Source organism: Nuphar pumila, chromosome 6 (genome assembly GCF_984573655.1).
Source record: "Nuphar pumila chromosome 6, dmNupPumi1.hap1.1, whole genome shotgun sequence".
Classification (NCBI taxonomy): domain Eukaryota; kingdom Viridiplantae; phylum Streptophyta; class Magnoliopsida; order Nymphaeales; family Nymphaeaceae; genus Nuphar; species Nuphar pumila.
The window spans coordinates 122,132,441-122,154,238 of NC_143254.1; the positions used below are offsets into that span (position 1 = coordinate 122,132,441).

Consider the following 21,798-nt stretch of genomic DNA (forward strand, 5'->3'; position numbering starts at 1 on the left):
AGAAGGGATCACTCGCAGTGCGACCACTCGCCGTGCGACCACTCGCCGCCGCCACTGCTGTCGCCGACCACCACTCGCCGCCTCTGCTGTCGCCGACCACCACTCGCCGCCGCCACTGCTGTCGCCGACCACCACTCGCCGATCACCGCCTCTGCTGAGAAGGGACCACTCGCAGTGCAACCACTCGCCGTGCGACCACTCGCCGCCGGCACTGCTGTCGCCGGCCACCACTCGCCGCCGGCCACCACTCGTCGCCGATCATCGTTTTCCTTCAGGTATGGCTTTTTCGTTTTTTTTTTATTAACTAGGGGCGTATCTAGGGGGGGGCAGGACTGGGCTGTAGCCCAGTCCTGCCTCCCGAAACAGTTAAATTTTTTTTTTTTTTAAAAGCCCAGTCTTACCCCAACCCTGATTCCATATGAAATAGATTTTTATCCATTTTTGTAGCTCAGCCCAGTCCTAGCCCAGCCCTGACTGCAGCAAATAGTTTGATTTGTCCATATGAAATAGATTTTTATTAATAATTGTAGTCATTTTTTATCCATATGACTGCGGTCCCTTGGTTTCCTTTTTTGTCCATATAACTGTAGCGATGATGATTTCTTGGTGTGCAATCAAATATGCGATGTCCTGAATTGTTTAAGCATGCATTGAATTGGTTTTTCGTCAATAATGCTCTTATGGAACTGAAAAGGCTCTTATGGAACTTGTATCCCTTGTCATGTTGGTGGTCACTTCAGCGCAACTTCTCTTGAAGATAAAAGTTGGACATAAAGGAGCAGTTGTATGGTTATTTCAATCAGTTTCTGATGTATAGGAGCCCACCCGACCTACATTTTGGAAATAAATTTGTTGAATGAAACAATAAAAAGCAACTTTTTCTTCAAACTGACTATTTAAGGATCTCTCAAGATGCTATTAGGTCTATCTAGATGTTGATCCATAGGATATTTTACACTATAACCCATTTTAATTGAATTAATTTGTGATTTTTATTGGCTCACATCTTTGAGTATGAAAACAGTCTCAGTTTTGAGTGCTTTTACAATAGGATAATGAAGCAAACTAAAACAGATTGTGGGGTTGTAGGTTTCTTTTCACTACTGTGTAAACTGAGATAGAACACACAATTGAAATATTCAAACATAATGGTGACCTCTGTTTAGCATATTCAATATATGTTTTTTTTTCCGGCATTTTCACAATTTCTTGGGGTTGATCTCCGGAGTTGGTTGGTGTTTTCTTTTTGTTTTTGAGAAGAAATCTGGGATCCAAACCACCTCCACTCTATCTCTACTATGTGTGTGTGTGGCTATAAGTGTGCATTATTGAATGAACTTTGAGACCCAATTAAAAAACTGACCTAATTATATTTATTATTTTTTTCTCGTCAATTATGTTTTTTTCTAGGATTCGTATATAGCTTATACACCAAGATTGTTTATTTTGCATTTGTTTTCATGTAATGTGGTCAGCAGAATGCATGATGTTAATATATATTTTGTGTTATGTATTTTTGCAGTTGAAAAATGGCAAAAGATGTAGGATGGGATCATGGAGTTAAAGTTCCAAATCCTACTAAAGATCCTAAACTTGTAGGACATGTAATTTGCAATTACTGTCATAAACAGACTACAGGAGGCATCTATAGGCTAAAACATCACTTAGCTGGCACAAAGCATGGTGTAAGCATGTGCGAAGCGGTTCCACATGACGTGAAAAGATTTTTTCAGAATCATCTAAAGGATCAGAGGCTAAAGAAAGAAGAGTTAGAGCAAACCAAGTTGGATATCGGGAGAAGTGTTTATTTTGGATCATCAACCGGCGATAATGTGAATAAAGAAGCTAGTAGATCAGGTAGTGATGCAAAAACAAGTGCAGCTGGTCCTATGGACCTTTTTGTGAACAAAGAAGCACGGCAAACCACAATAAACACTGCTTTCAAAAGGGATGAAAGAAAAAATGCATGTCGTGCCATTGGTAGATTTTTTTATGCAAATGCCTTATCATTTAATCTTTGCAACAGTCCATATTTTGGTGCAATGGTAGAAGCTATTGCAAATTATGGGCGAGGGTTCAAACCATCTTCTTATCATGAGATCAGAACGTGGATTTTGAAGGACGAGGTAGATTGTACTCATGAAATTTTGAAAGAGTTCAAAAAAGAGTGGCCAAAGGTTGGTTGCAGTATTATGGCAGATGGTTGGACAGATGGGAAAGGAAGAAACTTAATTAATTTTCTTGTGAACAGCTCATCTGGGACAGTATTTTTGAAGTCTGTTGACATCAGCGACATGGAAAAAACTGGTGCAAATTTGTGTCAGTTGTTTGAAGAAGTTGTTAAAGAAGTTGGTGAAAGTAATGTGGTGCAATTCATTACAGATAATGCACCAAATTATGTGGCAGCTGGAAATATGTTAACAGCAGGAAAAACATGTTTTTGGACACCATGTGCAGCCCACTGCTTGGATCTTATGTTAGAAGATATTGGAAAGATATCAATTTTTAAAGATACAGTGGAAAAGGCAAAAAAAATTACAAGATACATTTATAGTCATGCATGGGTATTAAATTTAATGAGAAAATTCACAAAGAAGAAAGAACTTCTGCGTCCAGCCGTCACTCGTTTTGCCACAACATATCTTACACTTCATAGTATTGGATGTTATAAGAAAGAGTTAAAGTCGATGTTCTTATCTTCAAATTTTAGAACATCTAATTACTATAAGAAATCTGATGCTAAGAACATTTCTTGTATTGTTCTTAATGATCATAAGTTTTGGGTTGCCATATCATATGCAATTAAAGCTACACTACCTCTCGTCAAAGTGTTGCGACTCGTTGATGCAGATGAACCTGCTATGGGATTTTTGTATGAGGCAATGGATAGAGCGAAGGAGGAAATTGCTTCAAACCTTGACAATGTCCAAAGAAAATATAAACCTATTTGGGATATCATTGATAGACGATGGGACTTGCAACTTCATAAGCCTTTGCATGCAGCTGCCTATTATTTAAATCCACATTTTCATTATGCTGACAACTTCAACCCTGATGGAGAAGTTATGGGTGGCTTTTATGATTGTGTTGAAAAATTAGTTTCTGATGCAAATATTCGGTTGAAAAATACAACACAAATCGATGCATTTAAAAAGGCAAATGGCTTGTTTGGCAGAGAGGCAGCTGTTACAACAAGAAAATTAAAAAGTCCTGGTAAGTTTGCAATTATGTTGTTATTTGTCAATATTTTTTTATGTTTTTGTTAATTATGACATTCTTAATGTTTTTATCAATTTTTTATTATTTTATTTGAATGCAGCTGATTGGTGGAGTTCATTTGGGCACGAAAATCCTGAGTTGATGAATTTTGCAATTCGAATTTTAAGTTTGACATGCAGTGCATCGGGCTGTGAGAGGAATTGGAGTACTTTCTCATTGGTTTGTGACTTTGTATTTTATTTTTGAAATACATTTTTATATTTTAATTATCTTATATTTGATTATCAATGATTTGAAATTATAGGTGCATACAAAACGAAGGAATAGACTTGAACAAGAGAAGATGAATGCATTGGTTTTTGTAATGTACAATATGAAATTAAGAGAGAGAAATATGAAGAGGAGGGCTACCAAAGACCCTATATGTCTAGATCATATAGACTCAGACGATGAGTGGATTGTGGAGAAGGAAGATCCAGTGTTGCCAAGTGATCCCAATTGGTTGGAGGATTCATGGTTGGATCCGAACTTCGACATAAATGCCATTGAGCATGTTCCTATTGAAAAAGTCACTTCACCTCATGTTTCACAAAGTGGTTTTAGGCAAGACATGTCTTCAAGAGATCGAGGTAAAGTTATATTCCTTTTACCTAGCTATGAATATAAATGTATTTTTTTAATTACATAACCTAAATATTTAATACATTTTTTTTATTGAAGGAAAAAGAAAAGCAAAAGAAGTAATTGAGGACGTGGATGAAGAAAGTGTAGATGATGAAGAGTCAGAGAATGAAGATGAAGAAGAACCTATTTATATGGATTCTTCAGATGATGATATTGAAGACTTAAATATTGATGATGACGAGACACAACAAGAGCCTAGGCCCTAATTCATATCATAGAGCTATTGGCCATTTATATGTTTTTTGGGACTTTCAGTTGTAATTGTGAATGTTAACACTCTTATTTTAAAGAATTCTGGACAAATACATTAACATTTGGTTGTTAATGTTAACATGCATTTTTTAATTATGACATGATGTTGTTAGTGCTAATATGCATTTTGTTGTTAATGTTAGTTTTTTATTGAATGAATGCTCATATTTATGCAATTAGATACTTATATAGATCAAGTTGTTGCATTAATGCTACTTTTACATGTTAATCTCATATTTTTTTCGTATTTATTTGAGATTTTTTATTTCGTGTTGGTTGGCGCTTCATCAATAAAGCATTTCTTATTTATTTATAATTTTAGATCATTTTTATAGTTTTTTTTAAGTTTAAAAATATTTTTTTTTTTAGGCTTACGCTTTGCGCCTCGAGGCTTACGCCTCGCCTCAGATTTTGGTGGAGCGCCTCGCTACGCCTCAACGCTTTTAACAACACTGGGTTGGTGTATCAGAAAAGTTGGAAAAGAGGAAGCATGCATGATGTCATGATTTACAGTGATGCGGACTGGGCAGGAGATCCTGATGAAAGGAGGTCGGTTTCCGGATATTGCATCTTTCTTGGGGAAAACCTAGTATCCTGGAGTAGTAGAAAACAAAAAGCAGTAGCTAGATCAAGTACTGAGGCTGAATATCGCTCAATGGCTGCTGCAACTGTTGAAGCTACTTGGACAAGACATTTGTTGAATGAATTGGAGGAACAGATCTCTAAGTCTATTTTATTGTGTGACAAACAAAGTGATATTAATATATCCTTTAATCCTATTTTCCACAGGAAGACAAAACACATTGAGATAGATCAGCATTTCATTCGACAGAAGGTTGAAGACAAAGAGATTGAGCCTCATTTCATTCCTACAGAAGACCAGGTGGCAGATTTATTTACAAAGGGTTTGACGAAAAACAGATTTTAGTTCCTAAAGAACAAGTTGTCCATGGTTCAAGACCATGCACAACTTGAGGGAGGGTATTAAGTGTAATGTTGGACCCAGTTTGGGTCTGACACAAACCCAAACTGGGATTGCGCATTGATGGGTTTATTGGGGCACGGATGTAATATTATAACTTGTTATAGGACAATCATGTCCATAAGTTGTAACCTAATACCTAATGCTTAAATACATTAAACCAGGCCACGATAATGAATGAAAAAAATCGTGAGCCTGTGTGCAGCAAAATCGACTCAGCGTCTCCTCTTTCTTCTATCTTTTTCTTCTCACTTTTCCTTCTTTTGCAGATCAGATCGGGTGAAAGCTGATGTTCTAACACATAATACATAATTATTAACTTTGCAGTTCACAATATTTATTATCTTTAAATGCAATAATAATTTGACTTTGAAAAACAAAATAAAATTACTATAATCATTTGGCATGGCTAACAATCACCATAATCATAATTATTAGCTCCACAGGCTACAAGTCTCCTACACGAGGCACACATTCTAATTCTTTCTACTAATTTTCTTATAACTATTTTTTATTATTTGAACCCCACTTCTTATTTAACTAAATTCAATTTTTTTTATTACTTGATCCCCTCATTTCGTATTTATTTAGTCTCTCAATGCGTACTCTCCCTTCCACATGCATATCACTTCCACATCCTCTTCTGCAAATTTCAACTCTCTTTTTTTCCTCAATTTACTGAGCATCATGCACCCTCTTTTTATTTGATTTCTCTCTCAAACCACAACTATTTCTCTTCCCTTCTCCCCCAATGCTCTTATTGAACAAGAATCATTGAGGTAAATAAATATCGCCATTCATGGAGGAAGAGATGGTGATGATGTTTTCTAGATCATCTTCATAAAGTATGATGATGTTGGGATATGCAAGTCTACATGAAACATGTTCTGTTTGGAATAAAAATCAACAGCCAATGTTGAAATGGCAAAACAAACTCTTCAGATGAGTCTCTCTGCAGGAAATATGTCAACAATTTTGTTTCAGCAAATTTTATATTATTTTAGATTTTTGTAATGAAAATGCAGTTTTAAGAATCTTTTTATGCAATTTGAGATGATTCAATGCATGTTGCATGATTGAATTTGTCTACCTTAGCTTGTTAATCTTTATGCTTCAACTGAGGTAATCACTGTTCTTTTTTTAGACTATTCACTATTCAGTAGATATAAGGACACGTTATTTCCACTGCCCGAGAAGACACATGTGGATGCACACTGAAAGCCGCAGAATTATGCTACATCTTACAAAATCCTCTATGCATAAAGTGATAGACTAACAATCATGAATTAAAAAATTTAAATATATAGTTATAACAATTAATAGTCAACATATATAGTTAACATTGGACACTTTTCATCACTCACGTTGACAACAAGTTGACCGGACCATAAAATAGCTAAAATGTGTCAATTGAATTCCAAAGCCAACAAAAATAACAAAGTAGCATAACCCATTTCAACACTATGATACGGATAGGGGGGGGCTGGTAGAAGTACCCACGATACATGGCTTGCTCTTAATCGCTAAAAGATCATGCTTGAGTGGTGTCTCAATTGAGGAAGATGAACAAAGTATCTATCATCCACTGAAATAAAGTTCAGTGCCTCCAGTAGAATGTAGAATCTCGACATGAATATGATTATGTGAAGAAGTTTCCAAGCATGCTCATCACTTGAAGGAGATGATGATAAGAATAAAAACAAAGTACAATTTAAAACCACATATGTTACATGGACACTGCTGTATATACCGGGATATTGACATTTTACCAAAGTTTTCCATTGCAAATGATATGTAAGGGGGATAAGGGATGTGGTTTCTGAACATTGACTAGTTTCAATTTTGCATACACAAAAATATTTCTTTTGTCAAGTAGGAGGGAAAAGAAGAGAAATATGCACAAATGATTTATCATATATGGCACACACAGAACCCAGCAAATCAATAGATTAAAAACCGTTAGGGAAGACAATGTGCACCTCAATCTTTCTGCTCCATCGAAGTGCACCAGTGTGACCAGCAAAAGCATAAAAGGCGAAGTGATGCATATCAACTTTTTCGGAGCTCTCAATGTTCTGCAAAAGGCTCACAAGAATGTAAAGACATTAGAAGTTGTAAAACAGCACTCATCAAATTAAAGAGATTGATAATGCATACTTTGTCATCCATTATGGAAAGAAACGTAAAACTATCAACATGATCATGCTTCACTTCATATATTTCATTCTTTTGTTCTCTTGGTATCTTTCTCTATTCATAAATATACTTCTTTTTCTAGCTTAAAATATAACAGAATACACATATGGAAAAGAAATAATGCTCAAAACTATGTGAAGAAGGTTTAACAGAATCTATAAAGTGAAACGAGCTTATTCTTTGCATGATACACAGAATTCACAAATTAATAACCTATTATAGCTTCATGTTTCAGTACCAACATTCTTTCAAACCAACAAAGACAGCAAGAAAGTATCAAGATACCTCATTCTCACTAGCACTTCTCCGATGTGATTGTGTATTCTTTTTGGCAGGAATATCTTCTTCAAATGGATCCATGTAAATCTGAAAGAAAAAGTAGCATTACCATCAAGCACTTCATGCAAAATGCACATGTACAATTAATTAGAAAAAAAAAGTACCATAGGTTTATACTACGAGTCCCTCACATGAAATAACAGAATACTCCACAAATGATCATAAAAATAAGTGATAATAATAGGAAGCTCTGCTCCAAGGATGCAAGTTTGTACAGGATCCGTTGGTAAATTTTCAATAACTATGCATTGTCTCTATAAGAAGGATATATCATACAAGTCCAAGATTTTGATCAATATATATAGCGATTGGTTCCTCCTAAAGGTAGGAGTGTGTGGACAGTCAATTTTTCATTTTTCAATACCTTTTTTGAAATCTGACCTTACAGATGTGATCTACATGGTTTGTTTAGCAGGAGTCAGCTTTTGAATCATCCAGTTATGACATGTGCAGCTTTTCATAAGTATTCAAAAATCAATGACTTCGAATTTTTATAAATTTGAAAGCTCATAAAATCACTATTTTTTATCCAAAAAGCATGATCCAATTGTCGATTCCTAGCAAACGGATCATGTTGAACACATCTGTGAGGTATGAATTATCAAACATGACTTGGAACATTGAAAATCAATGTTGTCCACAGTCCGCACCATATATTCCTCTCTTTCTCTCTATCTATCTATCTATCTATATATATATATATGTATATAGAAAGAGAGAGAGAGAGAGAGAGTGATGTGTATCTTCTAGACCATTTATCTCCCAAACCATCCCAGACCTCTTTAAAAAACGTAAGGGTACAAGTGTTTTGCTTAATCCAAACTTGTAGATGTGTTTATTAGTGCTTATTTACTAAAGAGCATGCTTTGGATCAAATCAATTTAACAAAAATTCTTGATTTTTAGTCAATCAAGTTTTTGGTGCAATTTATACCATTGATTTTTCATTGAGATAAAACACATCTAAACATAAAAAATGCTTAAACTAATACATGTTTTCTACTAAATAAAGCATAGAAATCACATCTATGGGTTTAGATTAAACAAAACACACATGCAAGTACGCTTCTAAAGATGTCTAGGACAGTTAGGGAGATAAATGGTCTAGAATACACACATCACTATATATATATAATGTGGATAAAATTGGACTTGGTTAAGATTAACTACGTCCAGTTTCAGAGAGAAATGGATCCAAGCAAGGTTGTATGTATCGTATCGTTACCCATATCGGTCGGGCATAAAGTAACATCGTATTGTATCGTATCGTAAATTTTTAATAAAAAATTTCAAAAAATCAAGAAAAAATAGCAAATTTTTTTAAAAAATCAAAGCACATGAAACAATGATGAATTGCACAAAATACAACTATAAAATCACATATGAAGCATTTATGTCTCTATGAGCTACATAAGACTCTTGCAATTAAGAACATGCCACAAGACTCATACTTTCATATCACAAAAACAAAAACAAAATATCATATAAAACCTCAATAATCATAATCGTCTTCTTTTCTTCTTTTCCTCTTGCTAAAATTAATAATGAACCATGCAACTGATAACTGACAATGTAAATAACAAACAACTACATAATTTAAATTTTAAACACAATTTACATATGAGTGGATGGCCATTAGACATGTTCTATACTTGGGTTCAAAAGAGTCATATGACTCGAATCTACTTTGAGCTTTAGAAATCCTCATGCATTTTCTAATACTAGATGAATCTATGTCTTGAATTTGGGAATATCTTTCTAGGGCACATGGTGGATGATCTTCGGTGAGTCGAGAATAAGTTTGAACTTCGTTATGTGAACGGACTATACCATCAAAACCTTCATTCTCATTCTCATGTGCATCATGAGTATCCACATTATCATTCTCATGCACATCATGAATGTCATTACTATCATAATTGACAACTTTATCATGTTCATTAGCTAGATCAAAAAGAAAGGAATAATCATAATGTTCTTTGTTTTTATTTTTATCAAACTCATTTTCGTTTTCAAGAAACGCGACATTTTTTGAAACATATAACTTATTTTTTTAAATTTCATAACATCTACACCATTTTTTGTTTTCGGCATATCCCAGGAAAACACAAGGTATAGCTTTTGTGAAAAGTTTGTCATTCTTGCTAGTTAGAACAAAACATTTACAACCAAAAACTCTTAACCTTTTATAATTATGAGGAGTTTTAAATAATTTTTCAATAGGTGAAAATTTTTCAATAGTTTTTTAAGGCACTCTATTTATTAAGTAGACCATCGTAAGAGTGGCTTCAACCCAAAAAAATTTAGGAACATCTTTAGACAAAAGAAGTGTTCTAGTAGTCTCAACAATATGTTTGTTTTCTTTTAGCTAGTCCATTTTGTTAAGGAGTATAGGGACAAGATTTTTTATAAATAATCGCATGCTATGTCACATGGGTGCGGGTACAGGGGTGCGGAAAAAATATAAAAAATTATATATATATATATAGATATATATAAAGTCCAAAAGTTGGACATAAATGACCTTGGGTGCCGCACCAGCACCCCCGCACCCGACATGGGTGCGGCACCTAGTTGGCCGAGTCCCTGTGACATAGATCTCATGTAAATCAAGATAATTTTTAAAGTCATTTGATAAAATATTTCCTCCATAATCGGATCTAAAAATTTTAATGGTGGCTTTAAATTGCATTTTTGCATAATGATGAAATTTTTTGAAGCAATCAAATACTTCAGAAGAAAATATATTCGAGTGTGTCTACTAAAATCATCCACGAAAATAGCACAGTATGATACTCCTCCTTTGGACACAATCAAAGTCGATCTCCATATATCCGAGTGCACTAATTCAAATGGTTCTTTAGATATAAAATGACTATGTCCATATGACAAGGATTTTATTTTACCAAAAATGCAATCTTCATAAACTAAATTTTGTTCTTTACATCTTGTAAGAAATTGAAACAAATGTAAATTTGACATACTAAGATGTCTTACTCTTTTGTGACAACTTTCTATATCTTTCTTTTCTACAAAATTACAAAAAACATGGTATGATATTCAAAGTTATCAATTACAAAGAGATCTCCCCTTCTATGGCCTTGCCCAATCAACTTCCCGGGCTATAAATCATGTATCAAACAACCATTAGATAAAAAAGAGATTTTGCACTCATGATCCGCAATTTGAAAAACAAATAGGAGGTTTAAATTTAATTTTGGCACTATTCTAGCATTTGGTATATGAAATGTTTTATGTTTTTGCAAAGTTTCAAAACTTTTGATTTTTAAAGAGGTTTCATCGACGGTTAAAACATAAGAATCATTTGGATTAGTATGGTGTTCGGATAGTATTGACTCATTTAGAGTCATATGAAAAGAAGCTCCAGAATCAAGAATCCAAGAAGTCTTATCGGGATCAATACATGTGGATACGGTTGCACCGAAGAGAGAGAGAGAGAGAGCTTGATTTTTTAACATTGGTTGTAGTGCTTCTATGAGTTGTGCTAAAGATATTGTAGTGCTTCCATGAGTTATGCTAAAGATAATGATCTCACGCTTTTGGAGCTTTCATCTACACCATTTTTTTCAAAAAATTGTCTCCCAGAAGCCACCTTCTTTTCATCTGTTTGTTCTTTTCTCTTCCTTTTTTGGCAAAATGGCTTGATGTGACCCCAGTTCATAACAAAAATAGCACATTAATTTGCCACTCTTCTTGTATTCATAGTCTTTTTTTTCATGATCATTTGAGTTTCTCCCATAATCATTGCTTCTCCCAAAGTGAGGAGGCTTATAAGCCCTTGAGTGGTTTTTGGGGCCTTGACATAGCAAGAATTGATTCTTCATCTTTAGTGGAGGAGGGTTTCTTTAGTCTATTTTGCTCTATAGTTAATTCCTAAAGAGTTTTAACTACAGTAGGAACTCTTCCTCCATGAAGAATGGTTGATTTGGTCCTTTTAAATTTGGGTCTAAGCCCATTTATAAATTGGTAAAAGTGTTCAGTTATAATTTGATTTTCATGGAGTTCTACATCTTGGGGGCAATGCCACTTAGACTTTAAAAGAGTCAATTCATCCCAAAGAAGAAAAAGAGCATTACAGTATTTCCTAATGCTCATTTCTCCTTGGATCATGGTTCTAACTTTATTTTGCACATCACATACATGAGTTATGTCCCTTAGACAATACATATCCTTAAGATATTTTCATGCATCACTAGCAAAATCAAATTATGTTAAATTGAGCACTTCTTGATGTCAACACTATTGATGAACCATTCAATGATTTTTTAGTGGCCCGTCCTAAAAAGACATCATATATGTATTTGGGTCCAAATCGGGTCTGGGTCCAAACCTGTGTCCGTGTCTTATTATATTTTAATTTATACAGGGCTGACGCACTTCATTAATGGCATGTTTGTAATTTCTTTATGTTGTAAAAAGGGTATTTTAGTACCCTAAACTTTGTGTTACACAGAACATATAATGAGAATAGTGTATGTTGAATCCTGTATTAGGAATTGTGGGTTTCTGCAGTAGCTCCTCTCTTTGCGTCCTCCATTCTTCTCAAATTCTAACACATCCAACATTTTTTCCATCTTTTCTCATACTCCTGAACGACCTTAGATATTTCATCTCGTTGAAGTGTTACTTTCTTTCCATTCTCAATCTTGATGAGCATAAGTTTGGGTTATCTTTTGGTACCATCAACCAAACCCCATAGACCCTTTCCCCATATTTTATGTTTTACTATGGATGCCAACATCACATAATTTGTATCATTGAGTCTCGCAGAAATGGAGATGACAACTTCTCTTTCATCCTCCATTTTTACAGGAGAGAGAGAGAGAGAGAACAAGGGTAAAAAGAAGAGACAAGAAGGAGCTAACAAGAAATGAGTTGAAGAGGTTTGATGGTACACTTTCCGAGGCAATGATCCAACAAACCAAGCTCCACTCACGGTCCTTCTTTTGATCTTCATGTATAAGTCGCAATCCAAGAGATCCAATGGCTCTTATACCATGTATCGAAACAAGAAATATAACAAGAGAGTGCCTCTTATGCGCTTACAAAAACACAAAGACCACTTATGGATCAATCACACAAGCACATACACATAAGGGCTACTTAGGGGCCAAGAACATAAAAAATATAGAATTTGTATAACAAATATGCTTGAACAAGCATAACATACAAGAGGGGTTACACCCCTTATTTATATACAAAAGGAAGCAAAGAAGAGCGATTGAGAAGTGCTCCCGGCAACTTGAAATATAGTTGTTGGGAGCACTTCCCAACAACTCTATTTCAAGAGCATTATAAGGACTATAATGCCTTTGATAAAAAGAATAGATTACAAAAAATAAGAAAAACCTAAAGTGCCCCTAAAAGTAATATAAAGGATTGTTGTACCCCTAATGGGTACAACTTATTACAAGGTTGTGAAAAGACTAAAATACCCCTATTGGGTATTTAACTATTACAATGACAATATATATATATATATATATATGCATATCTTAACAAAACAATGATTAGAAGTCTTTTTGCTTTACATTTTTGCAAAATTCTTCTTTGAATTTCTTCTAGTTCAGCAATAACATCAATACTAAAAGCGGCAGGAATAGATGGATAATCACATCGACGTAGATTTTGATGAACACTTGTAATATGTTGCTTAAATCTATGTAGTCTACCTCTAATAATATAACAAAACGTGTCTCAATGACTATGTCACACGGACTCGACTAGGGAGGTGCCGCACCCGAGTTGACACGCCCCGACACGGATGCGGACACGGGTGCGGCTTTGGACTCGGCCTGGACTCGGTCAACGCCGAGTCGGACTCGGTCAACGAGTCGAGGCCGAGTCCATCCACATTTTGGACTCGGTCAACTTTGATCGAGTCCAAAAATGTCTATTGAAAAAACTAAAAAAATGATTTTTTTATATAAAAAGAGACAGTGCACAGTGCTTGTGCATGTGCCTGTGCACAATGCACAGTGTTGTGCCAGTGCACAGTGTTGTGCCTGTGCAGAGTGTTGTGCCTGTGCACAGTGTTGTGCCTGCGCACAGTGCCTGTGCACAGTGTTGTGAATGTGCACTTTTTAAATAAAATAAAATAATATCTTTTTAAAAAAATAAAATAAAATAAAATAATATATATAGCCGAGTCCCCGTGTCCAAAAATTTTAAAATTGCACCGCACCCGTGTCGCACTCGCACCCATGTGACATAGCTCAATGATGATCCTGGTCAAGGTACATCATTCATGCTTCTTCAATATTGTCATGCATGTAACGACCCGAAAACTTAATCGAATTTTTTAGAATTTTTTTTTTAACACAGCAGTACTACTTAATCCACTGCAGGTTAAACAGCTCGGGTACGTCACAGGGAAATCAAAATAACATTATCCATTCAAGTACCAATAATGTTTAACACAGAAGATAAAATGTTAAGTTCATTACAAAAGCAGAAATAAAAATAACTAAGCTACTGCAAGATGTCCCGAGAACATCAAAAATTTGTGCATCATAGTCTCTACATCATCCCACAACTGCTCAGTGTCATCTAGTCTTCACTTGAAATGATGAAATAATAATATGATCAGACTACAACCAGTCCAAGCAGTAAGATTACTATACCTATGCATATGTTCAATGTAACAAGGAAGTATGATACTATGAATTATCAATAAATAAAACTATAACATATCATGACATAACTAACCGAATATTACATGAAACAATAATTATCATAACTCATTTCTGACATATAAGCAAGCACAATATATTATAAGTACCTTCAAGCACAATATATCGCAAGTTCCACATGAACAAAGAACATAAAATAGTTAATTTAAGTTTCGCTTTAATTATCCTGCGGGTACTCGCAGGCCAAGGCAACCGTAACAGAAGAGAACACCCGGTGGCTCGTTATGCTGTGTGTTTCATTAACCCGAGTGTTTAACTGAAACTGAAATCCCAAAAGAGTGGTTTAACAACCGAGAGAACCTCTCAAAGGCCAAAATCAACAGGATGTGCCCTTAACTTCTGCACAAGAACTTGGACTTACCACCTAGAACAATTTGATAGTTCGGGTCCCCTAACTCCGAAGATTGGGGACCAATGAGCTATTACCACTCGAAGTTAAATAATACATCCCCGGAGTTTTGTACCACCTACCCTCTCCAAGGTAAGCCTCAGTCTCAGTGGTTTGCTTGTCTTATTAATTTTGTTATCTAACCTTTCAGGGGTTCAACATGTTTTGAACCCAATAGTTTAATCTTGCAGGTACTCACATAGGCAACAAATCATACAACCGTAGTAGCATGATCCTAGAGATTCCTACCTTAGATAGGTAGGTTGTCAATTATCAATTTATTTATGTATTCCAACTCAGTGTGCTCTGGTACCTTCAAACCGAGCAAGCACAAGTGCCCCAGTACTTTTAAACCAGTCAGGCAAAAATTTAGACTTATGAGTTCTTGTGTACTAGATTTATAATGCTTTATATGTATGTGCAGTACCCTGAAAACCTTTGGTTGGCAAAACCCTGGTTGGCAACCCATGTGCCTTCAATAAATTACTACACATTACATTTAGTTACATATAAGGACATAACCCGTGCTTACATGGCACCACCATGGTTCACCCGAACCGTAAGCTCGAATATGAACTTATTTTACAAAAATCACAAGTAGCTTAAACTCAATAGTCACTAACATCAATACAGTGGTACATCTTCATAAAAGTAATAATTGCAAATGACATAACTCCATTGTCACTAAATCATCCATATTGTATTAAAATCTTCGTATGAGCATAAAGGTACAACACGCAGGCTATGATTTTGTCATTAGGGAACATTCTAAGGAGTTATCCCAGATAAAAACCACGTAGATTACTATATCTGTGTTATTGAACATTATACAGAAGGAACGCATCTAATGTATACACATAGACCTTGATTTTCGTCATTTAACATAACTCAAAAAATATATATATAATTTCTGTCATTGAACTTAACCCAAATAATTTCTGTCAATACACTTAACACAGCAAATCAAGATTGCCTTTGAGCTAACTGCAGAAATTAATTCTTGAGGATAAATTTTTGTCATTGAAACTAATACAGAAATCAAAACTGTCATGGAACCTACCACAGAGATCAGTTTCTGTCAATGTACTTAACACAGAATTTCAAAAACTGTTATTGAACTTAACACAAATCAATTTCTGTCAATACACTTAACACAGCAAATCAAGACTGTCATTGAACTAACTGCAGAAATGAATTCTTGAAGATAAATTTTTGTCATTGAAACTAATATAGAAATCAAAACTGTCATGGAACCTACCACAGAGATCAGTTTCTGTCAATGTACTTAACACAGATTTTCAAAAACTGTTATTGAACTTAACACAACAACATGTCATTGAACTTAACACAAATCAATTTCTGTCAATACACTTTACACAGCAAATCAAGACTATCATTGAACTAACTGCAGAAATTAATTCTTGAAGATAAATTTCTGTCATTGAAACTAATATAGAAATCAAAACTGCCATGGAACTTAATACAGAGATAAATTTTTGTCAATGTACTTAACACAGAATTTCAAAACTGTCAATGGACTTAACACAGCAACCATGCTGTCCTTGAACTTAACACAAATAAGTTTCTGTCATGTCAATGGACTTAACACAGCAACCATGTTGTCCTTGAACTTAACACAACTAAGTTTCTGTCATTAAATTTTACACCAGTAACTAACTACGGTGAACTCGCAGACACTAATTTCTATTATTGAACTTACACAGAACAAATGATACTGATTTTGATTATTGAATTTTCACAAAAATAATAATAATAATAACTAATGTAACATGCAGATTCTGATTTTCTTCTTGAACTTAATAGAGAAAATTTGACTATTATAACCACGATGCAATCGATTCTTGATCAGGGAACAAAAAAATATATACGAATGTGAAAACGCAGACATCTATTTCTATCATCGAAGTTAACCCAAATTTTTAACAAATGTGAACCCGCAAATCCCTTTCAAAAAAATATGCAATAGTCAATTTTACCATGGAATATAACACAGAAGAAAAATAAACTATTATAAGACGCAGACATCTATTTCTGTCATCGAAATTAATCACAGAAAATGTAATAAATGAAAACACGCAGACCCCTTTCAGAAAAATACGCAGACTACTAATCCTTTTCTTTTTCTTTTACAGTTAGGTATCGAAGATGCATAGCACTACAGACCTGAACATTAAACATACAGTAGTGTAGAAATCCTACCTCTTCCGTTGAATTGAGAACCCAACCTCTTGGCAGCTTCCTCCTTGCAGCAGCAGCTACGTGAAGACCCCCCCCCCCACTCCTCTGGACCATGTGCGAGAGAGAGAGAGAGAAGGGTCACGACTGATAGGATTTTATGATTTTTGTTAGAGGTAGACAGAGATATCGTGAGAAGGAGTTGGAGAAGAAATGGGAGAGAAGAAAGAAATCGTGGGTGAGAAGTGGGGTTCGGTTTTCCCCCTTTCTCTCCAGTGATCATGAGTGGAGAAGTTTCACGCCCCCCCTTCCCCTTTTGTGTATTGCGTTTTTTTTTTCTTATTACTTAGGTGCCCATGTAATTAGGGTTCAACAATAAACCCACCCCCGTGTGGCGCACTATTATTTTCATTTTTTTTTTCAATTCTACCATGCACCTAATGCGTGATAGTGTGAGCTAAAAAAAATATTGTGATTTTGGATCTTCTACACAGGGACCACGATCCATTATGTTTTTTGATCCAAATTTGGACTATCCGGCTCCATCCAAAGATCCAGATTTTCTGGAGCTCGATTTAGAGATCCAGATATTCGATTAAAATATCATGGATCCAAATAAAAAGCTATGGATTCCATATTAAAATTCTAATCCAAGATTCGATTAAGATTCGTGGATCCACAAAAATGCTATGGATCCAAAGTCAAAATCTAACTGGACCATTGCGTTTCCAATAAAAAGTCCAATTAAGATATCAGGGATCCCACACTACAGATCCAAACAAGCTTTTCGGAATCCAATATTAGATATCCCCATAAGATATCCAGGATCTGCTACCAAAGATTCGAATAAAATATTCGGGATCCAATTTAATTCAAATTCCAAAAAAAATACCCTTATATAACACTTCGACCATGAAAATTCAAGTTTATCTTTGTGATAAAATTCACAAGTGTTACAATGCAGGATCATCTCTATAAGATGAACATGAAGACAACATCGAAATATCTAAAATAAAACATAATCATTTAACCACTAAATAAAAATATAGGCATACAAATATTTGACAAGTTTACGCACGCATAGAATAGGCATTTTTTACCTTAACCCACTTCATTGAGTGGAAAAGGGTGGAAATGCACTCTTGAAAAAATCCCAAAAGCCCTCTCCCTTGCGCACGGATTGGCCTCCAAATCGCTCTCACAACGCCTACTGTGCATGGGTTCCCCTCTAATGGCCTCTACACAAATGAGGACGTCGGCCCTCAAGAGGTATTTAAAACCCAAAAAGTAAAAAAGTAACTTTCATTTTTTTAAAGCACACGAAAGGTGTATTGTACAATACGCCATGTATCGTACGATACAGGGGTGTATCGTATGATACACACTCATATCGCAATATGAGTGTATATCGTATCGGTTTCTCCCAAAGTTACAATATGTATCGTACTGTATCATACGATACGTACAACCTTGGACCCAAGTGTAGTTGACCACACGTAACACTGCAAAAGCTGGGTCGAAGTGTCGCACTCACACTAACACAGATGTGACATGGGCGCATTGACCTTTTAGAAGTGTCCATGTTACATAGTTCCTAAAGTACAGGTTGTATTGTGACCATAGTCCAAATACCTAGTGACTCATGAGTCATTGTTTGATCTTGGGCTGATACTTAAAACAAATCAACACAGTGGCTCAGCTAGGTCATGTTAGCTTCTATTTCATAAAACTAACAAAATCATATAAATAAAACTTGTACCTTGCAACCCAAAAAAAGTAGCCAAAAGCTTTAACATTAGAATGATATCACAATCTCAAGCAGCAAACTAATTAGCAAAAAGGTTTGAACAACATGCCTTAATTCATGCAGAAATGTGACAAACAAAATTTATCTCTATCAATAATTCTTCTATAATGTCAAACTTGCATAAAAAAGAAGAAAATTGAGGCTATCAATATTTTAACCGGGTCAACATACTGGATTGACCTAGTAGGGAGGTGATCCAGGTAGAGTAGGACATGGAATCAGGTTAGTACACTATTTTAAGCTGTGGTTAGCTTGATAGTTGTTGAAATGAATGCTAGAAAGCTAGCATGGAGGGTATGATATTTGTGCCAATGGAGCAAACTGTGCTACACGTAACGTTTTTGTTAGGTTCTTGAGGGTCATTCAAGCAAATTCAGGGAATATACAACCACATAAAAGCAAATTCGAAAATATCTACAAACTCATAGTGATCACTCTATAGGACAAAATATATAAGCAAGCAACATACATGAGACTGCATTTCCATCCTCCCACCAACAATTACCAACCCTGTATCTCCATGCTTCACTGTATAATTACTTATGTGGATCGCTATCTCCCTATGGTGGGAACCATGTGGAAAATCCTCCTGCCGAGAACACAACAAGATCCATTATTCAAAAAAGTGGAAAATGACATTAAATATCTGCATTGAAACAGACTACAGAAACTGAAGGATACAAAAGTGCTGTAGAAACCTGCATATTCATTTCCCACAGCTTTTTCAGGTTATGGTTGAAACACATCACTGTCCATCCTGATGTGACAACTACCAAAACCTGCTTTCTTATTTCTCCATGCTTTTGAACTCGATTTATATAGCCCGCTGCCATAGCCACAGGCCTTCGACCAGAGGCAATGCGTATTTTGCTGGGCAAAAGGGAAACCTCTGCCAGCAACCGTGCTTCACTGAAACCTTCGTCTGATCGCCATACATGAGGTTCAAGCACCTGATATGTGATCACGCCAGAAGAAAGGTCCAGAACAACAAGAGGAGAGGAACATGAGTCCAGTTCTTTATCCAAATGAGCATTGACATATTGATGTTAAACGATATTATGGGGTTTTTGAAAAGTATAGATTCGTAAAGTTTTTACATCATTATACTTGTTTAAACTAAGTTCCAACACATGTACCACGTTACTGCAAAAGAAGAGTCGGATGTCCATGCCATCAAATGTAACTCTAATTATATTATCAAAAATAACACCAACTCTACATGTCAGAAACATTAGTAGTTTTTTCAGACCACATGGATGGAATATACTCGTATTCAACAGAAATTATTCACAGCGTAAGAAGGGGAATTTCACGCCAAAAGAGGATAAAACGTCCACCTAGTGGACGCGCGCAGATTCCGGACATACCTGCCAATCCATATGGTACACTTTTCCACTCTACTACAGCTTTTGATACTACAAACAAGTACAGAGTACCAACATCCAGAAAACATAAATCAAGATCAAACTCTACGGCTTTTCCCATCTGAATTTCTCTAAACCAATTCAACAATGACTCACGAAGGGATATATCGCAAACTTTTTTATTCTTCACTAGGATAGATAGAAAAACGAACAAGGTCAGTGCTTTTGCAAAATTGATCAATACACAATTTAAAAGATACCATTCTAACCCCCAAATCACATTTGCATTTCTCTAACAAGGTGAATTCAAAGACTAAAATTGACGGATACCCAATTCATAGGAGAGATTGAAAAGCGAGAAATCACCTGAATCTTGGCGTCGTGGGTGGCAACGAGGACTTCCTTCCTACCGTCACCATTGAGATCGACCACGATTGGCGGCGGAAGACGCTCCGACTCGTACTTGATCGGGTAGTCATCGGACAGATGGTACCATGCTTCTCTGAAGGAGACGTTTCCCTCGCGCTATAGACTCACAGAAATTCCAATCACACCCATTGATCGATACCCATTAAGAGAGAGAGAGAGAGAGGGTACCTGAAGAGAGTAAAAGATGGCGACGGCAGATAACAAGAGGATGCCTAAGTCTCTCTTACGCATCTCTTTTCTCGTAGGTATTCCGAGGTTTCTTAGCTCTGCTGTTCTCTCATCCAAACACCGGAGAGGAGGGAGGGAAGGCCTTGTAGTTGCAGAGCGGAAGGAGTTGGTGTTTTGACTTCGAAGTAAACGGGTCGGATTCGGTTAGGATGTTGGCTTTTACTCAATCGGATCTCTGATTGGATATTTGCTTAATCCGACACAGAGTTGTGTTGGTTCGAATTTTGAATAAGAAAAAAATACTAAAAATGACCGTACTCTACCACAAATATAATGCATTTTATCAAATAGAAAACTTTTAAGACTTTTTAACCCTTCGCACAAGCAAACCTCACAAAGTTCACGCGATATATCGTTTCGCAGCTAAGGCAAAATCTCACTTAAATGTATATTCACACCTTTTTTTTTTGCAGTCCTTAAGAATCACACAAAAATTATGTTATTTATGTGGTCTTTTTTTTAATCGTAAAATCACAAATATCTTATTAAAATTGCATATTTTATACCAAAGTTGCAGGAAATCGTGCGAACCTTCTTTCTCCTTTTTTTAACCGCCACTTAAATGTATGTTCACATCTAGTTTTTGTGATTTTTGAAGTGCACAAAAACAAGTTTTGTGAACCTCTTTATGATCATAACTTTGGAAATACCTTATTAAAATTGCATGTTTTATACTAAAGTCATTACGTAATGTGTAAACCTCCTTTTTGTAACCTTCACTTAAATGTATATTTGCATCTTGATTTTTGCGGTCCTCACGAAGTGCGCAAATATAACTTATATGAATCTCCTTTAATCGTAACTTTGCACATAATAAAGTAAAATCACATATTTTAAAAGAATATCACATATCTAATTATGCGGAGAAATACAAATATCTTACTAACTACGCAAATACCACAGTAAGACTGCATATCTAAATGTATGATGTTCTTTCATGATTGCAGTTTTTCTACTAGAATAAATATGACTCTTTCGGGGTTATAAAAAGTGATTATCTGC

The 21,798-nt window shown here is 35.5% G+C and overlaps 1 protein-coding gene across 1 annotated transcript in view; it reads right to left on the bottom strand.

Annotated features, from left to right (window-relative positions):
- LOC149835991 (uncharacterized) overlaps positions 1-20,863 on the bottom strand; it is a 70,553-nt gene extending 49,690 nt beyond the window's left edge. Inside the window, exons 1-6 of the mRNA XM_090008890.1 lie at positions 20,737-20,863; positions 20,506-20,664; positions 19,474-19,725; positions 19,245-19,364; positions 7,619-7,699; positions 7,117-7,212 (exon numbers count right to left, since the gene is read on the bottom strand). Coding sequence (XP_089865016.1) covers positions 7,117-7,212; positions 7,619-7,699; positions 19,245-19,364; positions 19,474-19,725; positions 20,506-20,664; positions 20,737-20,799 — 771 coding nt within the window. The 5' untranslated portion in view covers positions 20,800-20,863. The remainder of the gene's footprint in view (positions 1-7,116; positions 7,213-7,618; positions 7,700-19,244; positions 19,365-19,473; positions 19,726-20,505; positions 20,665-20,736) is intronic.
- Between the last annotated feature and the right edge of the window lie 935 nt (positions 20,864-21,798).